Source organism: Myotis yumanensis, unplaced genomic scaffold (assembly GCF_028538775.1).
Source record: "Myotis yumanensis isolate MYYU_CA2020_CCGP unplaced genomic scaffold, mMyoYum1.0.hap1 SCAF_10, whole genome shotgun sequence".
Taxonomy (NCBI): domain Eukaryota; kingdom Metazoa; phylum Chordata; class Mammalia; order Chiroptera; family Vespertilionidae; genus Myotis; species Myotis yumanensis.
Window position 1 is genome coordinate 77,994,596 of NW_027223761.1, and position 26,758 is coordinate 78,021,353.

At 41.3% G+C, this 26,758-nt stretch overlaps 1 protein-coding gene across 1 annotated transcript; it reads left to right on the plus strand.

Moving 5' to 3' along the window:
- Positions 1-26,758, plus strand: PPP2R1B (protein phosphatase 2 scaffold subunit Abeta). The gene is made up of 15 exons (XM_070426071.1): positions 1-116; positions 906-996; positions 1,400-1,500; positions 6,608-6,840; positions 7,134-7,281; positions 11,325-11,480; positions 11,690-11,804; positions 12,212-12,282; positions 12,635-12,769; positions 13,782-13,955; positions 17,583-17,643; positions 22,681-22,835; positions 23,182-23,324; positions 23,960-24,051; positions 24,441-26,758. Exons 1-15 carry the CDS (start codon positions 3-5, stop codon positions 24,455-24,457), a joined length of 1,806 nt encoding a protein of 601 aa, XP_070282172.1. The 5' UTR covers positions 1-2; the 3' UTR covers positions 24,458-26,758.

Here is a 26,758-nt window from a genome sequence, read left to right on the forward strand (position 1 = left end):
ACATGGCGGGTGCGGCTGGGCCCGGGACCGGCTCGGGGGCAGCGGGCGGAGATGGAGACGATTCGCTATACCCGATCGCGGTTTTAATCGATGAGCTCCGTAATGAGGACGTGCAGGTATTGGAGTTGGGCTGGGGAGAGGAGGCGGGCTCGGTCGGGCGCGCGGGTAGGGAAGGGGGAAGGCCGGCGGCGAGGGGGGCGGCCCGGGATTCAAAGAGCTGGACTCAAGCAGAAACTTGTGGGGGAGGAGGGGGAAGACCCGTGAGGACTTCCACCCGACCCCCGGCGGCTTCCCCGGCACCCCTCCTGCGGGCCCCTTAAGGCGTAGGCCCGGCGTCCCGCCGGGCGGTTGTGGAAGAACCGGCTTCCCGCCGGGGCGCCCCTTCCGGGCGGTGCGGAGGGAACGCCGCGCGCCACGCTGGGCCGGGGTCTGGAGGAGGAGCGAGCGGGAGCGGGGTGGCGCCGGGCGGCGGGGCACCGGGGGGCTGCGGGGTGCCCAGGGCCCTTTGAAGTGAGGTGAATCGAGGCCTTGCTCCGGGCAGGGAACTGGCCCGGCTGGTTGGGTGGGACGCGGGCGGCGTGGCCGGACCCGGCGGAGCTGGTGGGGCGGCGCGGGTGGAACGCTCCTTGGAGAGGCCGGGCTGCGGGCAGCCCGTCGCCCGCGTCCCCCGTCCGAGCTCTTTGTAACGTGGCCACGGCCTGGGTACCCCGTCCGCTTTCCTTCCTTGCTCCCAAGAACCCTTCCTTGGGCTGATGAAGCCACGTTCCCCTACCCCCGAGTTTCCTCGGAATGAAATCTCAGTGGAAGGCTTTCCTGCTCCTTCCCGGGGTGCCATTCTCTCTCCAGTTTGCAGCTTTAGCCTTTGGTTTCTGTAGTTTGTTTTCTTCTCACGTTCTTTTCCGAAGCTCCGCCTCAACAGCATTAAGAAGCTATCGACCATCGCCCTGGCGCTCGGAGTGGAAAGGACGCGAACTGAGCTGCTGCCTTTCCTCACAGGTCTGTGCACTTTTGCTTAAAGAATGGCCTGGGCACCACCATTTTCCGGTTGCTTTCAAAACTGGGTGTGTTAGGATGGGTTAGGCATGGCATTGGGCACTAAATTGAGCCTGACACTTTTGTGCAAAAGAAACAGGGTGGAGCGTATTGTGCCGTGGCTGCGCATGTTCGGGCATTAACTACTATTTACCTAACAGGAGAGCAATGGATAGGGGATTGTGAGATTCCAGTTCATTCTGTAGAACAGATCCAGGAAGACTCTCCATGGAGAAGGAGGAAACCGCCATTAGGCCAGTGACAGGACCATCCAGTGACATACTGAGTCTGTTCTGAGTTTTGTGTGCGGGTCCAGCTCGGGGCTGGCTGCCTTTGCTGATGCCTACCGGGTTGTTGTCATTTCCAGACACAATTTATGATGAAGATGAGGTGCTGTTAGCTCTTGCTGAGCAGCTGGGAAATTTCACTGGCCTGGTGGGAGGACCTGACTTTGCCCACTGCTTGCTGGTGAGTATCTTCGGCCTACCCTCCTTCTAGAACTTTTGCATACAGATGGTTCATTGTTTGGTGACAGGCACATGGCAGCATTTTTAATGCAGATCTTATGGTTAGTCCCAGTGTTAGCTGTGGAGAGAACAAATATTGTAGGCACTTCGGATTCAGTGAACTCAACCCATTCTTAATTTTTCTGACTATGCATATAAGAACTTCTTCCTCTTTTCTTGTCTGCCTCTGTTGACTTGTTAGTTTAGAATTTGGGAGAAGGATTGTTTGTGTCTGTTTATGCTCCTCACACCCCATCCCTGAAGTTAGAAATCTTAATTCTCATCTAGTAATATGATGACTTTGGAAACATTTATCTACACTAATAAAAGGGTAATATGCTAATTAGACCTGGAGACCTTCTGGACGACCTTCCGGACGTCCTTCCAGACAAAGCCATGGTGGTGGGGCAGAGGCAGAGGCGGTTAGGGGTGATCAGGCCAGTTGGGGGGGGGGGGGCAGTTGGGGGTGAGCTGACTGGCAGGAGGTCCAGTTAGGTGCGAGCAGGCCAGCAGGGGGCACAGTTGGGGGGCGAGCAGGCCAGCTGGTGGCGGGGGGGCAGTTGGGGGTGAGCAGGCCGGCAAGGGCAGGCATTTGGGGGTGAGAAGGCCAGCAGATGGGGGGTCAGTTGGGGGTGAGCAGGCCGGCAGGCAGAGTGGTTAGGGGCCATCAGGCAGGCAGGTGAGTGGTTAGGAGCCAGCGGTCCCGGATTGTGAGGGTGCAGGCCAGGCAGAGGGACCCCGCCCCCATGCACAAATTTTGTGCACCGGGCCACTAGTATATATATATATTAGCTTTCTGTCTTTGATTATAAGCATAACTTTTACTTCTGACTTACTTTGTGAATTTGAAGAGTTCACTTCAATTTAGTTGGCAGTTATTAAGAGCCTGCTATATCAGGCACTGAAGTTACAGTGTTGATCAGGGGTCCTCAAACTACGGCCCGCGGGCCACATGCAAATACAAATATTGTATTTGTTCTCGTTTTGTTTTTTTACTTCAAAATAAGGTATGTGCAGTGTGCATAGGAATTTGTTCATAGTTTTTTTTTAAACTATAGTCCGGCCCTCCAACGGTCTGAGGGACAGTGAACTGGCCCCCTGTTTAAAAAGTTTGAGGACCCCTGGTGTTGATGTTAAAGAAGACCATTGTGAATGGAATGAGATTTCTGTCCTTATGTATCAACAAATAATTACTGTACAGAGTTAGATGGAAAAATAGAAGCCCATAGAAGGTATCCAAGTAATAGAGAATAGAAAGGTATTATTAATCCAGAGTGATAAGGGAAAACCTCTTGGTAGATGATGTTTGAACTTGGTTTTGAAGGATGTTAGGAATTCCACAGTTGGACAAGATAGGGATGTATGCTTAAAGGCTGAAATGCTGTCTATATGATGCTGACTCTTATGATTTCTATCTCTACCTCCAACCTTTCCATGGAATTCCATGTATATGTATATATGTGTGTGTGTGTGTGTGTGTGTGTGTGTGTGTATATACACATCTGTCTCTATATCTGCCTGTGATTTTTCTACTTGGATATCAAACAGGCATTTCAAATTTAACATGCCTAAGACAGAACTCGGTTTTCTCCCCAAAATATGTCTTTCATGTAGTTGTCCCATCTCAGTAAATGGCTTCACCACCTACCCAGTTGCACAAGCCAAAACCTAAAAGACATTCTTGACTCTTCTTTCCCTCATTTTCCAAATCTAATTCATTAGTAACTCTTGTAGATTCTCTATATATTCCAAATCAATCCACTTTTTTCCATCCCTATTACTACCTAGCTCATGTTTCCTCTAGTCTAGTCAGATCACATCATTTTTCCTCTAGATTACTTCCTAACTCGTTTCCATCTACTCTTGCCTCCCACCCACCTTACATGTCACTCTTCACCCCGCACATGCATCACTTCTGCTACGGCTCTCAGAATATCCATATTCCTGCCTTAGCTTTACCTCAGCTTACAAATCCTTGCCTTAAGACTGTTGCCCTAGGTATTCCCTCTAATATAATGTTCTTTTGAGCTTCCTGTGACTGGCTCCCTCCAGTCATTCAGATATCAACTTCAGTCTGTTTACTCAAAGAGGCCTTCCCTGACCACCCAACCTGAATTGCCTCCCAGTCATCGCTTATCATCATATTCTAGTTTTTTTCAGAGTACTCATTTTCTTGATTAGTTGTTGTCTTCCTCCATTAGAATAGAAACTCCACTCGAGCAAGGAACCTGTCTTCCTGTTTCTTCTCTATCCTCAATGCTAGAATCCTATATAATAAAAGGATAATATGCAAATTGACCGAACAGCAGAACAACTGGTTGTTATGATGTGCACCAACCACCAGGGGGCAGACACTCAACGCAGAAGCTGCGCCTGGTGGTCAGTGCACTCCCACAGTGGGGAGTGCTGCTCAGCCAGAAGCTGGGCTCATGGCTGGAGAGCACAGTGGCAGTGGCAAATGCCACTCCTGCCTCTGTGGCAGCACTAAGGATGTCTGTCTGACTGCTTAGAAGTGGGACTACAGTCGGACATCCCCCGAGGGCTTCCGGACTGCAAGAGGATACAGGCCGCCAGGCTGAGGGACAACCCCCCTCCCAAGCATGAATTTCATGCACCAGGCATCTAGTATAATAATAATCCTTTATTGAAAGATCTTGGAGTTTAAATCAAGAGACAACGCATATGCAATTTTCAGGAACTTGGCCTTATCCTGTAGTAGTGATAGAGATTATACTATGACTAGGGGCTCAGTGCACGAATTCCCTTGAAAATAACTGTGGCTGTGAGGCTGCGGTTGGCACAGGGATGGGTCTTGGCCTATCCTCTGTGCCCCTACCCGGCCCCTCCCGCAGCAGCCCCCGGTCCCCTGTTTGCTGGCAGCCCCTCTCCTGCCACCGCTGCTCCCATGCGCTGACTGCACAGAGCGATTGGGGCCAGCGCCAGCAGCGGGTGCCAGTGGGGCCGGTGCCATCAGCAGGTGCGAGTGGAAGCTGCTGCACCTGATTGCCCCTCAGGGGCGATCAGGGCCGGCAGCGGGTGCGAGCGGCGGCTCTGGCACTGGCAACGGGTATGAGCAGGCAGCAGGCACAAGTGTCAGGCGGGACCACAGCAGGCAGGAGCAAAGAATTTTCAGTATCCACCAGAGGCTTGCCCCAATGACAGCTACCTGCACCCTGCCTTGGTCTGGCGCCCCCGCTCACCTGCTCCACCATCCTGCTGCGGCCTACGCCTGCCATGTTCTGTGCTCTGCCACCTGCTGCTGATGCCCGCCATGTTCCGAGCACACCCCCTGGTGGTCAGTGCACATCATAGTGACCGGTTGTTCAGTTGTTTCACTGTTCGGTCTATTTGCATATTAGGGTTTTATATAGAGAGAGATTGCATGAGAGAAGGTCAGAAGGCATGGCCAGATCATGAAAAACCTTTGCAAGTAAGAAAGCAGTTATCTTTTCAAAGGGTTCCCAAAATCCTCTTATGAAAGTTGAGTACTTTCTTTTTCTTTTTTTAAGGAAACTTTTGGTGTTTTTTTAAAAATATATTTTTATTGATTTCAGAGAGGAAGGGAGAGGAAGAGAGATAGAAACATCAATGATGAGAGGGAATCATTGGCTGCCTCCTGCACGTTGGACCAAGCCCGCAACCCAGGCATGTGCCCTTGACCGGAATCAAACCTGGGCCCCTTCAGTCCACAGGTGGACGCTCTATCCACTGAACCAAACCGGCTAGGGCAAAACTTTTGTTTTTAATATATATTTTTATTGACTTCTCAGAAGAAGGGAGAAGGGGAGAGATAGGAACATCAATGATGAGAGAGAATCATTGATCGGCTGCCTCCTTCAGCGCCCCCACTGTAGATCGAGCCCACACCTGGGCATGTCCTGACTGGGAATCAAACTGTGATCTCTTGGTCCGTAGGTTGATGCTCAACCACTGAGCCACACTGGCCAGGAAAAAGCTGAGTACTTTCTGCCTTAGTGTTTCAAACAATTTTTGAAATGGATTATTAAGTAGACATGTTTCTTTCCTTTGACTTCCTATAATTGTTTCACTCTTTACAAAATTTTTATTGATTTTAGAGAGAGGGGAAGGGAAAGGGATGTAGAGATAGAAACATCAATCTGCTGCCTCCTGCACGCCCCCTACTGGGTATCAAGCCCGCAACCCGGGCATGTGCCCTGACCAGGAATCGAACCGGTGACCTCTTAGTTCATGGGTTGACCCTCAACCACAGAGCCACTCCAGCTGGGCGTAATTGTTTTACTCTTTTGGTCAGTCCTGAATATGGTTTTTATAGAAATGACCAAATTCAGCTCATGGCATATGCTGAATGTACCTGACCAAATACAAACCCAAAAGGATGAAGTTTAAGGAACCAGCTGCTTTCACTTTTCACTGGACGGTGTCACTTATGGATCTCACACCAGAGCAACCCCTTTGATCTTTTTTGTTTCTTAGCTGCAAGCAAGGATTACTACCATCTCTATGCTCTACTTAATTGTTAGAAACTACTGCTACATATCTGGCTAATGGAAAGATTCTGTATGTATTCTGAAAAAAGTGATTTTGTACTCAGCCTTCTATAGGTTGGATAAGTTGTGTGGAGGTAGTGGACATGGGTTGCTTACATCTCCAGGAATGGTAGAATAATACTCATGGCCTGATGAGATGTCATCATATTATGGTGCCCAGTGTTGGTCATGTTTTTGCACTACTTTTGAATAAATATGCATGAACCTGTCTGAATTTGGCTATGTATCTTTTAAACCTAGTGATTCAGCTCACAATAATATTAATATTGTGTCAAGTCCCCTCCACTGTGTCATTTGTAGACACCATCTGGGAATTGCCATCTGGGACATGAGATCTTGGCTGTCCTACAGAAGTCGTGTCTTCAGGTTGGACACACCATATGTTATCGCTGTGTGAACTGAAAGTAGCCATTTGGTGTGATGTAGCTAACATTCTGGTTACATGTACCACCTCCTTTCAGTCACTTTAAAAGGTGATAATCTGCATCTAACCTGATTCAGTAAGTTTTTTTCTCTGGTTTTCCTCTTTGGTCTATTCAGCCTCCTTTGGAAAGTCTGGCAACGGTGGAAGAGACTGTGGTTCGAGACAAGGCTGTGGAGTCCCTGCGGCAGATCTCCCAGGAGCACACGCCTGTTGCTCTGGAAGCTCATTTTGTTCCTCTGGTGAAACGCCTAGCGAGTGGGGATTGGTTCACGTCTCGCACATCTGCGTGTGGTTTATTCAGCGTTTGCTATCCCAGGGCTTCAAATGCTGTCAAAGCAGAAATTAGACAGTAAGATATGGTATTTTTTTAGTTATTTGGGGTTATTGGGACGATTTACACAGTACCCACTTACCAGTGAGTGGCTGATATCAGGATAATAAGATTGATGACATCACTTTTTATTGTCCAGTTGAATATACCAGTGTTTTGTCTTTGTTTCTTCCATGAGTAGAAGCCTAATCACAGTGTTTGTAAGAGAAAACCTCTAAAAATGCCTTGCTGTGTTTGTGTTGTTGGGGGGGAGGGAGTATTTAATCAATGATATTTGACAGGAAGTACCTTCATTATTTTATTTGCTCCAGGCACTTCCGTTCCTTGTGCTCAGATGATACACCAATGGTACGACGTGCTGCTGCTTCCAAATTGGGCGAATTTGCAAAAGTTTTAGAATTAGATAGTGTGAAAAGTGAAATTGTTCCATTGTTTACTAATCTAGCTGCAGATGAACAGGTAAGTTAACTCAGTATTTACGTTACACATATATGCTCCTCTCCTCTAATATTTTAAGTATTTCTTTGGGGAGTTTGGGTCTCATGTTAGGATTCTTTTTGCAAAATTAATACTTAATTCTGGCCTTGATAAAGTTTAATATGACTCATTTCATTGTCTTTATGTTTCTTTCTTAATCAGACCATGATTTTCTCTTACATTGGCAGTTGTTATAAAAGGGGGGAGTCAGAGGAAATGGGATCCATAATTAGGACGATCAAAGTTGCATTAAGGGGTAACATACCTTTGTGCATTGAAGGCTGGCTTGTCATATGGGAGGATAAGGATTCCTGGAATTTTTGACTTTCAGATAAACAAGCACAGTATATATTAGGAAAGCCATTTGGCCTTTTGCATCTCTGTGTGCGTGTATAGGATGATCTCACATAATAGCAATTTTAAATCCAAGGGTCTAGATTTCTTTAGTGTAGAAATAGCAATAAAAATAAAAACAGCAAGCACCTAAATGCAGTACTTCATCTTCCTTGGCCTCTTTAAAGTTGTTTATATAAATTAATTCATTTTTTCACAACAGCCCCATGGGGTAGATAACCCATTTTACATTTTAGGAAACAGAGGCACAGAAATTGAAGTAACTTGCTGAAGGTTGCCTCATTAGTAATAGTGGAGCTGGGATTGGAATCTAAGCACTTCACGGCGTTCACAGTGAGGCTGTACTGCCTCTCTGTGTGGTGCTTCAGAGGATCAGACACCAGAGTTTGTGGACTAGAGTGAGTCCTTTGGGGTTTTTAATTTGCCTGGTATCTGCCCTAGAATCACTTAATGTGGACAGGACCAAGAGCACCAGGCACATGCTGATGAGTCTTACTTTTAGATTCTAAATTTAAAGATGATAAATTTTACTTCCAAAGAATTTTTTAAAATTATTAAAATAACATTTAAAAAATCAGTACAAAGTATACATCTTAAATGAATTATTATAAGGTAATGTCATCTTGTAGCTGTCATCTATGAAACAACAGAATTTTGACAGCCACTACCCCAGAAGCCCTCTGGCCTCCCAAACACAACACCTCCTTCACTCCCCGCTTGTCACTGCCCACCCCCTTAAGACTTAACACTTTATCTTGACTTTTATGATAGTTAACTACTTCCTTCTCTTTGCACTTTCATGACTCAAACATTATAGTTTAAAACATTGTCCAACAGATCTGTAATGTAAACTACCTATTTTAAGCTTTTTGGTAGCCACATTTTAAAAAGTAAAAAACAGGTGAAAATAATTGTAATGATATATTTAACCCAATATACCCAAAATAATTATCATTATAACTAGGCACTTTTCAGGTGTGGATAGTGGTTACCACACTGGCCAGCACAGATTTAGAGTCCTCATTTGGGATTTTGGTGATTACATTTTCTATATTGTAATTTAACATTTTCTTTGTCCTCTATATTTCCTGCACAATGGTAGTTGAATCTTGTGGTGGGGGTGGGGTTGCAGATTTTTTCTGTAAAGGACAAGGTAGTAAATACAGGGGTGGGCAAAAGTAGATATACCGTGGCAGTGTGGCATTCTTTTGAGTTATTGAAGCCATTGTAATAATAACCTGCATGTGTTTTTCTATATTTGCCCATGCCCACCCCGGTAATTTAGGCTTTGTTGGCCAGACAGTCTGTTGTAACTACTCAGCTCTGAAGGAAAATAGGTGATAAAGAGATAAGTAAGCAAAATATCAGGGATAAATGCTATGATGCAAATATAGAGTAGGGTGATACAATTGGAAGTGATTATAGGACATTTCTCTAAACTGGCTAGTCAGAGAAGGACTGTGAAGAGGTGACATAAACTGAGACAAGAAAGAAAAATGCCAGCCATGACCTTTCCTAGAGTGTCAGCTCCAGGAAGGGAGGACACTTGTGGATAGTGGTCCTACAGTTGGAACCTAGTGGGTGAAAGGGACTCTGGTAAAAGATGAGGTTGGAGCAGATAAGCAGGGTTCTGGTCACAGAGGGCCTTTAGGCCAGGATATGTAGAGTTTGGGTTTTCTTTTCTAGGTGCAATGAGAATACACCAAGATTTTAAGCAGGGTTGTGACTTGATGTAATTGAGGCTTCTGGATGGAAACTAAATTGTAAGGTTTACTTTACAGTTCTGGGGGCGGGGGGGGGGGGGGGGGGGGGCGGGCGGCGGGGAGAGAATAGAAACAGGAAGACCAGTTAGGAGGCTTGTCTATACTCCAGTCAATACACAGTGGTGAACTAGGGAGGTATAGTGAAGATGGCGAGAATCTGGAGGTAGGTATGGAGGTAGAGTTAGTAGAACTATGATTGGGTTGGGTGAGGGGAAGAGGCATCAAGAAGATCTTGATTTTTGGATTGAGCAACTGGTGGAGAAAATTCTGGGAGGAGCAGGTTTGGGGAGAAAATCAGTTCTGGAAGAGAAGTAATTGATTAATTTAACAAGTATTTATTGGTATATTTTTCCATAGATGGCAGCAGTCCCTTGATTTAGCATCATTTTGGGAATCCAAAAATATCTATAGCTGCTACCAAGACTTAGTTCTGCCCTTTTTAGCCTGTTCATTTGGGTAGAGGAGTGTCTTGGGCACATAGTAAGTTTTTGTTTATCTGAAATTTTAAAAATTTGTAATATTTTGGAAAGTTGGAATCTTATCTTTCATGTATATGTGTGTACATATGTACACATATATGTATGATATATGTGTATATATAAAATATGTAGTTATATAAAGGACTTTGTCCTGTTTCTCCTGGGCACTTATGTTTACATATTTTCAGTTTCTACTTATATACTTATGATTCCCAAATCTGTGGTGTCAGTTCCTAATTTCTCATCGGTTTGTCTTGTTGTATATTTCCACTTGCTCAAAGGACATATAGGTGTCACATTGACACTTGGCACTTTACATTTGGAAAGCTCAGTTCAGTCATTCCTTATCTTTCTAATTTTTTCATTTTGCGTTTTCCCAGACTTGGCTACCTCAAAGTTATCTTGTCCTTGGTTCTCAACATTGAAATCCAACTTTTTAAATTACTCTTTTGTTTTTCTATGTGTTTCTTTCCAAGTCATCATCTTATACCTCAATTCCTATTACTGCCACTTTAAACTGAGTACAGGCTGCCCTATCTGAAAGCAGAGCGTGTTCCTGTGAAACCTTTTGTAAGCCAAAGTGGCATAAAGCAAAGAATCAGTTACCTTAGGGATACATCTTGCTAATAGTGCACAAATTAAATAAAAATAAAACCCAGGTGCACAGACAGTTCAAGGTGGTGGCATCTTGATGCTAAGATGCTGGGTGTAGCTCCTGAGAAGGAGCTCTGTGGGGCCACTGCTTGAGGTGCGCTGCATCTGTAATGGCTCCTGCAAAACAAATGCTGAATGCTGGTTTCGCTTTTCACCTTTTTTTGTAAAAGCAAAAATCCTTCTCAGGCTTCTTTCAGGTAGGGAAACATGTATTAATCTAGGTTTTTCATAAAAGCAAAGTTGCAGAATGAACTTTTGAGAAGCGGGGGTACCTGTATCTTGCTAACAGCTCCCCAATGATTCCCTTACTTATTATTCTCTTTCTCTGTCCTGATCTGTTATAAACTTATATAAGCATAGTTTTCATTATTTCTCTCAGCTTTTTTATTAGAGTGAGGCTTTGAAGATATCATTAAAATGTTCTTTTTTTTTTTTTACTTCATTTAAAAAACAACTCTGCACTAGCCAATGTAATTATTTTGCTGTTCATTCACAGAATAAGTTTCTACCTTTGTGGCTTTGGCATACTATTCCAGTCAGAGAACAGCTATTTCCAGGCACAGACACATGAAGCTGCATGTAGTGTAGTTCAGCAGTCGCCAACCTTTCGGACCTCACAGACCACCAGTGGTCCACGGACCACCGGTTGGCGACCGCTGGTATTGTTGGTTTGCTTCTGTTTTTTTTTTGAAATGACACTCAGAGCACACCCCCACACCATATACTTTGACTGTCAGTAAATATTGTCTAACAGAAATAAATTTTATTCCCTTAGGATTCAGTGCGCCTCCTAGCTGTGGAAGCTTGTGTCAGTATTGCCCAGTTACTGTCTCAGGATGACCTTGAGTTTTTGGTGATGCCTACACTTCGACAAGCTGCAGAAGATAAATCTTGGCGAGTTCGCTATATGGTAGCTGACAAATTTTCAGAGGTAAAATTATTGCACTGGTATTTTCTTTAAGTACTAAAGAAAAGTAGAAACAAGAAACCCACAAGTTTGCTGTGGTACCAAAAGTCTCTGAATTCTTATGAATCAGAAGTGTTTGTGGCAAAAATGTATACCTGAAGTTGTGCTGTTTTGTGTTTTCATATTAATTATTTTGTTAGTTTGCATTTAAACCTGTACATATTATTTTATAGCTCCAGAAAGCTGTGGGTCCCAAAATCACCCAAAATGACCTCATCCCCGCCTTTCAGAACCTCCTTAAAGACTGTGAAGCTGAAGTCCGAGCGGCTGCTGCCCACAAAGTGAAAGGTTAAGGAGTTCAGTTTATGTTGCAGGATGGCTTGTTTATTTTGGTGCATTTTTTTTTTATGTCAGTGAATTTTTATGATTTTTGTTCTAGAATATGTTTTCAAATAAATAGAGATGATTTTATTGTATAGAAATGTTACATTATCATGTAAGTTAAAACCAAACAGCCATTTTACCTTGTTTCTATTTTTTTTAATGCCTTTTCACGTTGGATTAGTGTGATACACAGTGCCATCTAGATTGACAAAAAAGTGTATTTAGAACAAGGGTCACTTCTTAGAGATTTTTTTCTTAAACATATGATTTGAGTTAACTTGAAACTTGATATAACTGGTTAAATTTCTTCATTTGGCTCCTTGTAAATGGTTCTATGTAAGCATTGTTTTTTTTCTATTTATCTCTTTTAGAACTTTGTGAGAACTTGCCCATTGAAGGTAGAGAGACCATAATTATGAATCAAGTGCTGCCCTATATAAAGGTAAACCTAACTTTAGTTTACTTTTAGCTTTACCTCTGCCTTATGTGAAGGCAAACTTTGCCTCTTTTTTGTTTGTTTGCCTTAGAGCTCTTTTGAGTTTAAAGGAGGACAAGGGATGAATGGGATAGGTGTGTTAATGTGTGACATTATTTATCACTTATTAGTAGTGCGTTATAACTGGAAAATGCTCGTTGGCACAAAGGTTTGTGTTATCTGACAGTTGATCTGAGGAAACGTTATCAACGAATCTATTGAAATAGTGCTGTCTTTTTAAATTCCTTGGGAAATAGTATGGAAGTTTCTGTTGTCTTGCAAAAAAGAAAGGCTTTTAATTTTTTTTTTTTTTTTTTAGGAATTAGTATCTGATACAAATCAACATGTCAAATCGGCTCTAGCTTCTGTAATTATGGGATTGTCTACCATTTTGGGCAAAGAGAATACCATTGAACATCTTCTACCTCTTTTTTTAGCTCAGTTAAAGGATGAGGTGAGTCTGGCTATAAATTCTATGGCTTGATAGACAGTGATTTGGTTTGGTTTGGTTTGAGGTTTCACTAAAATAGAACCCAAAACAGGGATAATGTGATTTTAAAGAGTAACTTATTTTAAACTAGTGACAGTCCTTGTGTTTGAATATGGGTTGCAAGTTCCCCAGAAAATGGGCACTAGGAGCCATAGATATAGACTTAAAAATGTCTCCTCATTCTCTTTGTCTGATTCCTGCTGAGAGGCTCTCGTTTCTTCTCTTCAAACTTAATAGAATCTTTGTTTAAAAAGTATCTTTTATTTAAATATAATATCAACTTTATACTGATAGCTAACATTTATTGAGTAAAACTATATGCCAGGCATGATCATGAATGCTTTGGCACGTATTATTACCTGTAATCCTCACAGCAATCTTAGAGGTAGGTCTTATCCCCATTTTACAGATGAAGCTGAGGCACAGAGAGATAAAATAATTCACCCAAGGTCTTGGCAGATCTGGGATTTGAATGCATATAATTTGATTCCAGAGCCTATGCTCTTTACCGTCCTATAGAATTTTTGTCATATATATATATTTAATTGATTTCAGAGAGGAAGGGAGAGGGGGAGAGAGATACAAACCATCAATGATGAGCAATAATCATTGATTGGCTGCCTCCTGTACACCCCCTACTGGGGATCGAGCCCGCAACCTGGGCATGTGCCCTTGGCTGGAATGGAACGTGATACCCTTCAGTCTGTAGGCCGACACTCTAGCCACTGAGCCAAACGAGCTAAGGCCATCATATAGACTTCTTATTGAGAGTTATGGTTAAGAACAGTTACAGTTATGTGCTTTGAGTTATTTGTGTACCCAGTACTATTTCTTCCAAGACTACTTTTTTACCTGAGTCAATAATTTCTTATTTTAAACTTTAGTTAGCAGCTTTTACCTCATCATGACAATAGGAAAATATTGGGCAGAAAACTTGATTTTTATATGTGTTCTTTTGGGGCTTGTGTACTTGCAGTGTCCTGAAGTTCGTTTGAATATCATCTCCAATTTGGATTGTGTAAATGAAGTGATTGGAATCCGTCAGCTCTCTCAGTCTCTTCTTCCTGCCATAGTGGAGCTGGCTGAAGATGCCAAGTGGAGGGTCCGGCTGGCCATCATTGAGTATATGCCACTGCTGGCAGGCCAGCTGGTGAGTGTGTGTGCTCCATGAAGTGAAGGATAGCATCAAATAGTTGAGCAGATTTATTGTGCCAAGTAGGAGGCCCCAATAATTTGTATGATTTTGTTCATTTAGACACATCTAAGTATGGTAGGTCCTAGTTGCTTGTAGATGGCTTTTATTTTCATTAGTGCATTAACTTCTAACAAAAAGGAATTATATTATAGAGACACTTTTTACCTCACCACCATCTAAAAGCAAAGCCATAAAAACAATGTTTCTTGGAATGTAACAGATTTTGTGTAATTTAATGTCTCTGACATAAGGAATATTTAACTGAGAGGAAAAGGGAGTATTGTTTTAAGATAAGTTAACTTTGATTTTTGCTCAGAGCAGCTTCCCTGCTTGCCTATATACTGAGCAAAATGTTCCTAGCTTCTGCTTTTTTTTTTTTTTTGGCTACTTTTTTTGCTTTCTGGTTAAAAGGGAGTTGAGGAATATGATTAGAAAAGGAGTATTGAAGTTTTTAATGCTAGTATTTTGGCCAGAGTCCACATTATCAGATTATCTATTACTTTTTTTTTTACCTATTTTTGAGTTTCATGGTTATTTTTACTCTGTTATGTTAATTAAATTTTCAGTGCTGGGTTTTATGGCCACATCCTTTCTGTTTTCATAGATGCCCTCGATCAGCGGTTCTCAACCTGTGGGTCGCGACCCCTGAAAATACATCCTGCATATCAGATATTTACATTATGATTCATAACAGTAGCAAAATTACAGTTATGAAGTAGCAACGAAAATAATTTTATGGTTGGGGGTCACCACAACATGAGGAACTGTATTAAAGGGTCGCAGCATTAGGAAGGTTGAGAACCACTGCCCTAGATAGTTCTAAGTGTGATATACCATTACCCTGTTGGTAGCATTTATTGCAGTGCAGTGTGGCTGTCAAAAACTAGTTGGGCAAAAAAACTCAAGGCCTATCATGTGCCCTAATTTTTAGAGGAGTTACATTAAATATGTTTCTCTAACCAAATGAAAACAAAATTTTTAAATAATAAAAATTGCTATTTAATATCCCAGGGGGGGCGGGGGAACTAGTTGGGAAGATAGACAGGTGATCTTTTTTAGGGTAAGGACTGTGTTTAGTATTTGATTGCCAGTGCCTACTATAGTGCCTGGCATTAATCAGGCACTTAGCATTTGTCAAGTGTTAGATAGTGAATACCTGAATATTTTTTGAGAAAGCTCAAAATATGTCAGTTTACAGCTAACATTACTGCAGTTTGTTTCCCCTCTCTCACCCCACTTCCATTCCTTTCAGATCATATCATATGGGATCTAGTTTTTTACTTTCTTGGACCACTGAATTTGTATTGCTAATTTTGGTATATTTAAATGCATCTTGTGGTTATCTGTGGCATCACATGTTTTATAAAATTTGAAGTGTCCCACTCTTCAAAATGAATGTAAAAAATATCACTCTATAGCTAAAAGGGTCAGGCGAAGTCATCTTGTCACTTTTTTCCCCATCACTCCCAAGCACTGAGAGTCATCCTTTGTTCTTCACTGGTGACTGTCATGGGTCACTTTCTCCAGAATGGAAAGCAGCAGTGGCTAACTGGTTGGCTAAAGGCTGAAACAACTGTGCAGAAGAGAGGGAGAATTTTAGTACTATTTTTTTTTTTTTAATATTTTATTGATTTTTTACAGATAGGAAGGGAGAGAGATAGAGAGTTAGAAACATCGATGAGAGAGAAACATCGATCAGCTGCCTCCTGCACATCTCCCACTGAGGATGTGCCCGCAACCCAGGTACATGCCCCCGACTGGAATCGAACCTGGGACCCGTCAATCCGCAGGCCGACGCTCCATCCACTGAGCCAAACCGGTTTCGGCAATTTTTTTTTTTTTTAAACCTCTATTCCTCGTAGATCTGGGAGGTCAGCAAAGGTTGGCAGCTCCATAGAGGAGTATAGAAGCAAGTAGATGCTGACTTTGGCTGACTCATACCTTTTGGGCAGGGCTGATACACATTGGTCATGAACATTTTGTTAATGCAACTTCAATTTCTTGTTCGTATATATTTTATTTTTATTTTTTTATCTGTATCAGGTAGTCAATTTATAATTCTTTCAAGAGATTACATATGGCCTGGCTTATGGACCATGCTGAATGTAAAGTTAAACCACAAAAATCAAGAAATAAAAGTTAAGATTTAAGAGCCTTGGCCAAGTAGTTCAGTTGTTTGGAGCCTTGTCCTGGTATGTCAAGATTGTGGGTTTGATCCCTAGTCAGGGCACACACAAGAGTCAACCAATGAACACACAGATATGTGGAACAGCAGAATGATCTTTTTCTCTCTCTCTCCCTCCCCCCCCCCCCCCCCGCCCTCTCTCCTTCCTTCCCTGCCTCCCCATCTCTCTCCCACCTTTCCTCCTCATCTCTCTTCCCCTTCTGCTCTCTAAATTCAATTTAAAATTTTTAAAGAAAAATCCATAACTTGAAATGAAAAAGAAATCTTTGAGAGCTGACATGGTGATTTAAGTATATGTTAACACCTATTCATGATCTATTATTATAAAGCATTTTATGTTATTAAATCACTATTTTCAGAGTACTTTATTTGAAATATACAATTGCTGTTCAGGAACTTCTTAGCTCCAAAGAAACATGTAGATCCCAAAAGGGAGACTCTAGGAGAGCACTGTGTCACAGCATTCTCCTGCATGGTACAGAATTCCCACAGTGACAGGTCTGTGTAAATCAGCTCTAGGAGCTTGTCCCCTCTTGTGCTCGAGTGGCCAAATGTTGACAGGAAGAGCTAAACTGGAAGAGCCAGGATGGTTCTACCTGTGACTCTGCTGGGTCACCTGCAGTGTTGCGCCTGCTTTATTCTCCCTCTGCTTCCTCCCATCATCTTAGAAATATTCTATTTAAGTGGAAATATCTGTATTTCTTGATATCAGTTTCTTCATCCTTAATGATTTATTATAATCTTAACCAAAAAGGGAAATTTTTTGAGACTTATTAATATTATTGACAGAGAAGTACAGATTGATAGTTTCAAAAATAGTCATGAGGATATAAAGTACAGCAAAGGAAATACAGTCAGTAATATTGTAATGACTGTGTATGGTGCTAGTGGGTACTGGAAATACCAGGGGAACACTTTGTAAAGCATATGATTGTCTAACCACTACGCTGTACACCTAAAATTAATACAAGTTTATATCGAATGAACGTAAACTGTAATTGAAAATTTTTTAAATTAGAAAATAAAGAAAAAATATGCTATTGACATATTTTACTGGGTAATTCCTTTTTACAAATAATCTAGATAATGCTTGGCAGACTGTCCATACTGCATTCTTTATATCATTTGCGGTATCACACCTGGCTCCTGACCATCCGATTCTCTCCCACTTAGCAGGGCCTGGGCCATCTCACTTTGTTTATTATTTCTATCCAATAAAATAGATTTACAGTTTGTAAATCAAATTCCATGGTAATTGTTTTCTGGCTGGTTCATGAATTCAGCTTATTTGGAAACGAGTGGTTTTTAGCTTTTAGTTTATTTTGGTGCAATAAATAGATTATCTTGATTTCTAAACTTTGTTAGATGTGTATTAATGGAATCGTCTGTACCCATAGGGTGTGGAATTCTTTGATGAAAAGCTGAATTCTTTATGTATGGCCTGGCTCGTGGACCATGGTAAGTAAATAAGTTAAAAACAGGTTGTTATGGAGTGTTCTTGTCTTCGCATCTATCCCGTGTTGTTTATATATTTCTTTTTTAGAAAGGACGACTCATCTGATTGCCTTCCTTGTGTAGTGATGAAGAAATACTGTGATTAAAGTCCAGTTAGTTTCCTCTGAAACACAAGTTTGATGTTTCTGTTTTCTACTAATATTTTCTGTCTTAAACTTTATTTTTTTCATGAACAATCTCTTTGCTTTGTTTCTTACTCATTCTATTACATTATTTTCAGACTCTTACATACACATATACTCACTTTTTTTTTAATCCTTACTCAAGGATATTTTTCCATTGTTTTTTTTTTCTTTTTTTTAAATGGCGCCAGCACCCAAGGTCAGGGAGTCAGAGATTTTAAATTATTTTATTACTTATCTGTCTGTTTTTCAGCACCATTTTTTTTTTTAATCCTCATCCAAGGGTATTTTTTCATTGATTTTTAGAGTGGAAGAGAGAGGGAAAGACAGAAATATCGATGTGAGAGAAACATTGATTGGTTGCCTCCTGCACTCACCCTCGAGCCTACAACTGAGGTATGTGCCCTTGACTGGGATCAAACTGCGACCCTTCAGTCCGCAGTCCGACGCTCTTGCTACTGAGCCAAATCGGCTAGGGCTACATATACTCATCTTGAGGTCTTCTGCTTGACCATGCTGTCTGGGTGGGACAGAGACTAGCATAAGAAGAAAGGCCTATGGGGAAGAAATGGCTACATGGCTTGTTTGAGTGGCACAGAGAAGGAGCTATACAGTGGCACAGGAACGGAGTCCAGTCCAGACCTGGCATCTTCAGTACAGTCTGAGACCTGTTCAGATGGGGGCCATGGGGGAGGTCGTGACATAATACTTTGAGCTTCAGTTCCATATTTTGGTGCATATAGTAGGCATTGTGTTCCACAGCATCTTATGTATACTTTATGTACTGAGTGTATCTTTGTTCTGTGGCTGCTTGTGCCTGGATATTTGGGAGGATAGGAATATTTGTGTCTGCTTGTTCATGTAGGTGATTTTGTTAAGGGCATATTTGGATCATATAGGAGGTCATATGGCTAAGAGTGTGAAGAGAAGGGGTATGAAAAATGTGCAAGTCTCATAAAGGCGTATATATGTAGATGATTTTAGTGTTTTCAAACTAGATTTTGAGGACTATTTCATTTTTCTTATCTTTTAAAGTTACCTTTCTGTGGCCTAATTTTTTTTCTTTTTAACTGAATCTTAATATGATGAATCATAAGAAATTTCTCTTTTTATAATAAAAGTGTTTGTTATTTCTTTTTTTAAAATTAAATCTTTATTGTTCAGATTATTACATTGGTTCCTCTTTTTTCCCCACCATAACTCCCCTCCACCCAGTTCCCACCCCACCCTCCGCCCTCACTCCCCATCCACTGTCCTCATCCATAGGTGCACGATTATTGTCCAGTCTCTTCCCGCACCCCCCACACCCCTTTTCCCCCCACAAGAATAGTCAGTCCATTCCCTTTCTTTGTCCCTGATTCATTATAATCACCAGTTCATACTGTTAATCAGATTATTTATTCACTTGATTTTTAGATTCACTTGTTGATAGATGTGTATTTGTTGTTCATAATTTGTATCTTTACCTTTTTCTTCTTCTTCCTCTTCTTAAAGGATACCTTTCAGCATTTCATATAATACTGGTTTGGTGGTGATGAACTCCTTTAGCTTTTCCTTATCTGTGAAGCTCTTTATCTGACCTTCAATTCTGAATGATAGCTTTGCTGGATAAAGTAATCTTGGTTGTAGGTTCTTGGCATTCATCACTTTGAATATTTCTTGCCACTCCCTTCTGGCCTGCAAAGTTTCTGTTGAGAAATCAGCTGACATTCGTATGGGTACTCCCTTGTAGGTAACTGATTTTCTTTCTCTTGCTGCTTTTCTCTCTTTGTCTTTTGCTCTTGGCATTTTAATTATGATGTGTCTTGGTGTGGTCCTCTTTGGATTCCTTTTGTTTGGGGTTCTCTGCGCTTCCTGGACTTGGAAGTCTATTTCTTTCACCAGGTAGGGGAAGTTTTCTGACATTATTTCTTCAAATAGGTTTTCAATATCTTGCTCTCTCTCTTCTTCTGGCACCCCTATAATTCTGATGTTGGTACGCTTGAAGCTGTCCCAGAGGCTCCTTACACTATCTTTGTATTTTTGGATTCTTTTTTCATTTTGCTTTTCCAGTTGGGTGTTTTTTGCTTCTTCGTATTTTAAATCTTTGACTTGATTCTTGCGCTCCTCTGGTCTGTTGTTGGGAGTCTGTATAATATTCTTTATTTCAGTCAGTGTATGCTTACTTTCTAGTTGGTCCTTTATCACAACATCGAGGGTCTCACTAGATTTCTTGAGGGTCTCATTAAGTTTATCGGCAGTTTCTAGAAAATCCTTGAAAAACCTTAAAAGTGTGGTTTTGAACTCTATATCCAGTAGTTTGCTTTCCTCCATTTGTGTCCTGTTTCTTTGTCTCCACATTTTTTATGCTTCGCTGTGTCGATAGAGTGGCTTTCTGTGCTAAGTGTCCCAGTTACCTGAGGTAGACACTCTTGGTGCACCCCCTTGTGGGCTTTGTGCACAGTCTTGTTGTAGTTAAGCCTTGATTGTTGTAAGTAAAACTGAGAGGATTTGACCTCAGGGCCAATTGGCTGTGAGAATCAGCTGTGTCTACGGTGGGAGAACTTCTGTGCTGAAGACACCCTTCTGGGGCAAGACTTGCTTCAGTGGGGCTTTGGTGCTCACCGAGTCTGCCCCCTGAGTGTGTCCGTTATAGATCTGAGGAGTTGTAATTGGATGGTCCCACTCTGACCACTGGGTACACTAGCTCTGGGATTTAAGGAGGTGCTAATCTCGCCTCTGCCTGAGACTATCCAGCAGAAGCCAGCTGTAAAGCAATGCAAGTTGTCCTGGGGCCTTGGGGCAGCTGCAGTTTATTAAGTTATTTTCAGATTACACTGGGGCCTTGGGGCAGCTGCAGTTTATTAAGTTATTTTCAGATTACAAAGGGCTGGGCCTTTCATATGCAAAAGCCTCCGTGCACGGCTTGGACGGGGCGGGGTCCCGGGGGATCAACAGGGTGGGCCAAGTGATCGAGCAATATGGCTGCTCTCAGTCCTAATTCAGAGGACCTGGCAGTCGCGGTGAGTGCCTCCGAGAGAAAGCTGCCCTTGAGTTCCGACCGATGCCAGACAGTCCCGTTTCTCCCGTATGAGTCTGGGTCCCCAGAGACTCGCCTGGAACTGGAGCTCAGAGCCAGAGACTCCCTCCCGATTGGAAAAGACAATCTGTCCTCAGCCACCAGCCCTCTCCACATGCACCTCCGCACCTTTGTATTTACTTCAGCACCGCACCTCCTCTGAGTCTCGGTATGCTTTTCTCTTTCCTTCTCGTTGTAGAAATTCCACTCAGCCAGCCTTCCTGTGGTTCTGGATGGTGTCCGTTATGTCTTTTAGTTGTATTTTTGAAGTGGTTGTGCGAGACAGCAATCTCTGGTGTTTACCTATGCCACCATCTTGGTTTTCTCCATCAAAAGTGTTTGTTATTTCTGATATATATTTAACATTAGTGAGACTGACATCCCAGAAGATTCTCTACTTAATTATTCTTTCCTTTTAAAAAAAAATAAATATTTTTATTGGTTTCGGAGAGGAAAGGAGAGAGAGAGAGAGGGAAAGAGAGAGAGAGAAAGAGAAAGAGAGAAAATCAATGATGGGAGAGAAATGTCGATCAGTTGCCTCCTGTATGTGCCTCCAACAGGGATCGAACCCACAACTTGGGTATGTGCCCTGACCAGGAATCAAACCCACCACCTTTTGATGCATGGGATGACACTCCAACCAACCAAGTCACCTGGCCAGGGCTTGTAGGGAATTATTAAGTGTTAAAACAGGTACATTTATTCACAGAAGACATTTAACATTTCTCAACATAAACATTTTTAAGGGAAAACAGGCATGAAGGTCTGAAGTTTTTATTTGCTATTGTGTAGATGACCACAGTGGCCTCCATACTACCTCCTCGCTGTCTTCTCCCTTTAGCTTTCTTGCCACTATTGGAGTAGTCTTGCTAAAGTACCACACTAGTCACCAGGTGACAGCTTTGCTTTAAAAACCCATCTTTTTATTTTTTTATTTTAAAATATATTTTATTGATTTTTTACAGAGAGGAAGGGAGAGGGATAAAGAGTTAGAAACATCGATGAGAGAGAAACATCGATCAGCTGCCTCCCTCACACCCCCTATTGGGGATGTGCCCGCAACCAAGGTACATGCCTTTGACCGGAATCGAACCTGGGACCTTTCAGTCCTCAGGCCGATGCTCTATCCACGGAGCCAAACCGGTTAGGGCCCATCGTTATTTTTATTTGTGTTTTGGGTCTCCTATAACTGTCCAGCCTCGTGTTTTCCCAGATTTCAGCTATCTCCTTTGTGTCCCGGGTAAATTTTTTTACCCTTTCCAGGAATTACCATCTCTTCTCTTTCCTTACACAAATCCTCTCTAATCTTTGAGGCCCAGTACAAAGCCTTTTTAGATCTTCCTGTTCTCTTATTTCCAAAAGACTTTCTAGAGCTTCCTGTTCTCTCTTCTCAACTGCTACAGCTCTCACAATTTCACACTTTATTATAATCAGTCTTATACCATGTGACTACTTGGAGTATGGTAGCTTTCATTTTTCTAAGTGTATGATCTTGAGGAGAAATACATGTATTTTTCCTGTTACACATAGCATATAGTAGGCACTGATACTTGTTAATTAATTCGTGATGCCTATAATGAGCTCCTTACCTTCTTTTTCCTTGGACATATTACACATTTTGAAACTGTAGTAAAACCAGATCAGTGTATTTATGAGTTGTAGCTGACCACATGCCACTGCAGCATGGCTGACTTTGGAGTGTGTTTGCAGCATCTTGATTTTGGCCCGCCTTTGCTGATGATGTACGTAAACTAGGTCGTGCTGTACTGTGAACAGCATTTCTTTTTCCCTCTCCTGCAGTGTATGCCATTCGCGAAGCTGCCACCAACAACCTCATGAAACTAGTTCAGAAGTTTGGTACAGAGTGGGCCCAAAATGCCATCGTTCCCAAAGTGTTAGTAATGGCAAATGATCCTAACTATTTGCATAGAATGACCACCTTATTCTGCATTAATGTAAGTATCACACAGCTATTATTGCTCAGGTGTTAAAGCAGTTATCCAAGATTGTGTTCCTGAATTCTGAATATATTGTCTTCTATTTGGAATATATTTCTTATTGATTTCTTTGGATAGTTAAGAGATGAGAGAAAAATGTCAGCTCTCAATCCATGTTAAAATCTACAGTAGTGAAGTCAGTTGTGAATTCTGCTCTAATTCTGGGTTTTTTGAATTCTACTTTGTATTCCTCATTTAGTGCTCAAACCAGAAACATTTTCCTGTTGGCCAGTTACTTTTTTTATTAAGTATTAATTTTTCTCTTTAGATTTGGGGATATTTTACAAATAAAAGTGTTTTCTAGGTACTTTCTGAAGCCTGCGGTCAGGAAATAACTACTAAGCAGATGCTGCCTATTGTATTGAAAATGGCAGGAGACCAAGTGGCGAACGTCCGTTTCAATGTGGCCAAATCTCTACAGAAAATTGGACCAATTCTAGATACTGAGTAAGATTTTAATATTATTCTTATTTTAAAAGTAGATTAAAAATATTACATGATAGTGGGGAGTAATGGCTAAAAATAAATTCAATGATTTTTACTTTACCTAAGGTGTGGGTTTGTTTAAAGAAAATAATAAAATAACCATTTTTGCAGGTGTCCAATCTTTTATATTTAAACTCATATATGTGAGGATCATTTTCTGAAGCTATTTCTGCTGAGAACTTTAGGTATTATTTAGTATTTGTCAAACGTATAGGTGTTTTAAAAGATTTTTGTATTTTAAACTTTAAAAATTGCCTTAGAGCCCTAGCTGCTTTGGCTCAGTGGATAGCGCATCGACCTATAAATCGAAGGGTCCCGGGTTCAATTCCAGTCAAGGGCATGTACCTCGGTTGCAGGGTCCTCCCTGGCCCAGGCGCTGGTTGGGTCACATGCAGGAAGCAACCAATCGATGCGTTTCTCTCACATCGATGTTTCTCTCCTACTTTCCCTCTCTCTTCCACTCTCTAAAAATCAATGGAAAAATATCCTTGGGTGAGGATTTAAAAAAAAAAAAAATTGCCTTAGAGCATATGTACCATAAAACATTTTTCTGACCCAGAAGACTGCCTTTCACAGATAATACTGTTGGATTTCAGTGCTTTGCAGGAGGAAGTTAAACCGGTACTGCAGAAGTTAGGCCAAGATGAAGACATGGATGTCAAATACTTCGCACAGGAAGCTATAAGTGGTATGTCCTTCTGTTGTCTGCCTTGCAGCTTTTGCTTTGGTTGACAGGGTGTAAGTGACGCTCAGTGGGCAAGGCGATCAGCATATGGGAGACGGAAGGGTGTTGAGTGCCTGGAATGCTTATTCCCTTCTTGGCTCACCACTGAGCAGGCCGTTTCTCAGTCCCATGTGTAGGGATGGGTAGGAATGTGATTTTCACTAGTAAGAATAGTTTGTTTGGATTTTAATCAATTTTTAAAGTTTAACTTTGATTAGCCTGACAGAGTAGAAAAACTGACCACAATGAGAAGTTCAGTCTCCTGCTTTTGGATAACTGTTGTGCTCAATAGTCACATAGGTAGTTCATGAACTTTCTGTGCCACTAACTTGATTCTGTTTGGAATTTTCCAGTGCTTGCATTGGCATGATGAGGAGCAGGAGGGAAAAGACTGTACTAATTTCTTAACACAGATTTCTAGTCAATGTGTTCTTCAACTGGATGGAGAAAAAAATGGAAAACCTTCAAGACCTCATCCAAGCAAATGGCAACAGCTTCCAAGAAATCAAATTTCAGTGACTTGATTCTTTTTAAAGATGTAAAGGGATTGTTTTTACTTGTCTTCCTTGTTGGGATAATTACACACCATTCTTTTTGTTTGTGACCAGTTCCTGACACTCGGTACAGTCGTTTCGTGATTGTCTCCAGGGATTTATTGGGCACTATCTGGGCTCTTGCACCCTCACCGTTCCATCAGCCCGGCCACTTACTGTCCTGACCAGGGCTGGATGGGTTGGGACCCAGACATGCAGTGGAGTGATTCTCTTGGTGTCTACTTGATTCTGTGTGTCTGTTCATCATTCCAAAGTTAAATGTACAACTTATGTTATAAACCCTCTATTTGGGAGACACATTGAGATTTAACTGTAGTGAAAGCCACATTTTTCTGGATAATGATGGTCTGCGTCAGTGTCTTACATGAAAGGGGAATGTGGAAGCTCAGAGTTCATGTGTTGTTTGCTCTGGTTTTTCTTTGCCTTATTTTGACTAATCATGTCACTCAGAAACCTGATGTGCAGATGTATTGCTGCTAATGTGTAATGTTAAATCCGAACTGAATTTCCACAGCTTATACCACTGTGTTCAAAATACTTCTCTCTCTCCTTGCTGAGAAACTTAAAATTTAGTGCCTTCGAATAAGCAGTAGTTCTACCGTGTCATTGTAAAATTGCAATTTTGTAATTCTAATGAGAAAAGGAATGACTGGTATAATACTGTGAGGATTTCCTGCGCTTAACCTCATTCTGCTTCCAGCTGTGTTAACATCTGGTCCTTGCTTTGGCTTTCCAAACTAAATTTCATTACTACTTTTTTGGTATGGATGATGCTGGAATCATCATTTGAAAACTTTGTTTTTCTGCTTTTACGGTAAAACCTCATTAATTTTTCCTGGAACTTAAGATAACTAGTTAAGCTGAAGGAAGGGTTTCCTGGAGCAAATTAATAGTTTGTAGGGAAGCCTATTGGACCCAAACTAAAACTATTTTGAAGCTCTCTTTAAAAAGTACTCTTTTGCCAGTTAGTACACCAATTACTAATCACTTTTCAATTACATTAAAATACTTTTCATGAGGATTTTTATGAGCCCCCACTTTTTTTTTTTTTTTTAGATATATTCAATTTAGTCTTTATCCCTGAAATATATACATTTGTATTTCATGGAGAATTTAAATATATTTCCATGTAAATTTATTTACATTGTCACCTATTCAAACTCACCTTGTCCCTAATGAATGTTAATGAGGTTTTATTGTAGTTTATTTTTCTCAGTGCATCTTGCTAGGTAGTTTGCTTGTTCCATTTTGGTTTTGGAATTATTTCTTTTATTCACAACCTCTTTTAAACCCAGTGCACCCTATTCTGTTTTTTGAAAACCAAGTTTGAGCGAATTACTTTCAAGTTTGTCTTACCGTAGAAAAACAATATTTTGAATCAGAAATTGCCTGCATTTAAAATTATCAAATTACCTTATAGTAACTTTCTATTTTATTACTTTTGGGGCTAAGAATTAAATATTTTTCCTAAGCAAAAATCTTTTATACAGTCTCATTTTATATCTTAAACTATTATGCTGTAAACATCTTAATTTTAGTTTCATGGTTCTTTTTTTATTATTATTATTACCTGTAGGTTATGTTTATTCTTCATTGAATTTCATTTTTCAGAGGCTGTTGTCTTCATTCTTAAAACAAATTTGTACAACCATTGCTTTATTCTTTGGTTGGAAATACTGGTTGGTTGGAAATGTCCTTGGTTTTGGGATAGACTTTTAAATGCCCTTGTGTGCCCCCTGGGGGTCCTGTGCATTGACCTTCTACCCCAAGACTATGGCAAAGGAACCCTTTACTTTTTCAGACATGGGTCAGGGAGCTCAGCAGGGCGCTGCCTTTTTAGATGACTTCTTAGGGACTTCACTGTGTCTTTCTGCCTTAAATGGTAGGGAATCAATCCCTTTTGTTACTGCTCAGAGGAGTCATCTTTTTTTTTTTTTTTTTTTTTTTTTTGCTAACTTGGTCATTTTCTCCACAGGTTATCTTGCTGTCAGTATAATGTAAGCTCCAGGAGCTCAGTAAGGGCAGGGATTATTGTCTGCTATATCACCAGCACCCAGATCAGTATCTGGTGTACACAGTAGGTACTCAATAAAAATGTGTTCAATGAATTTTTAAAA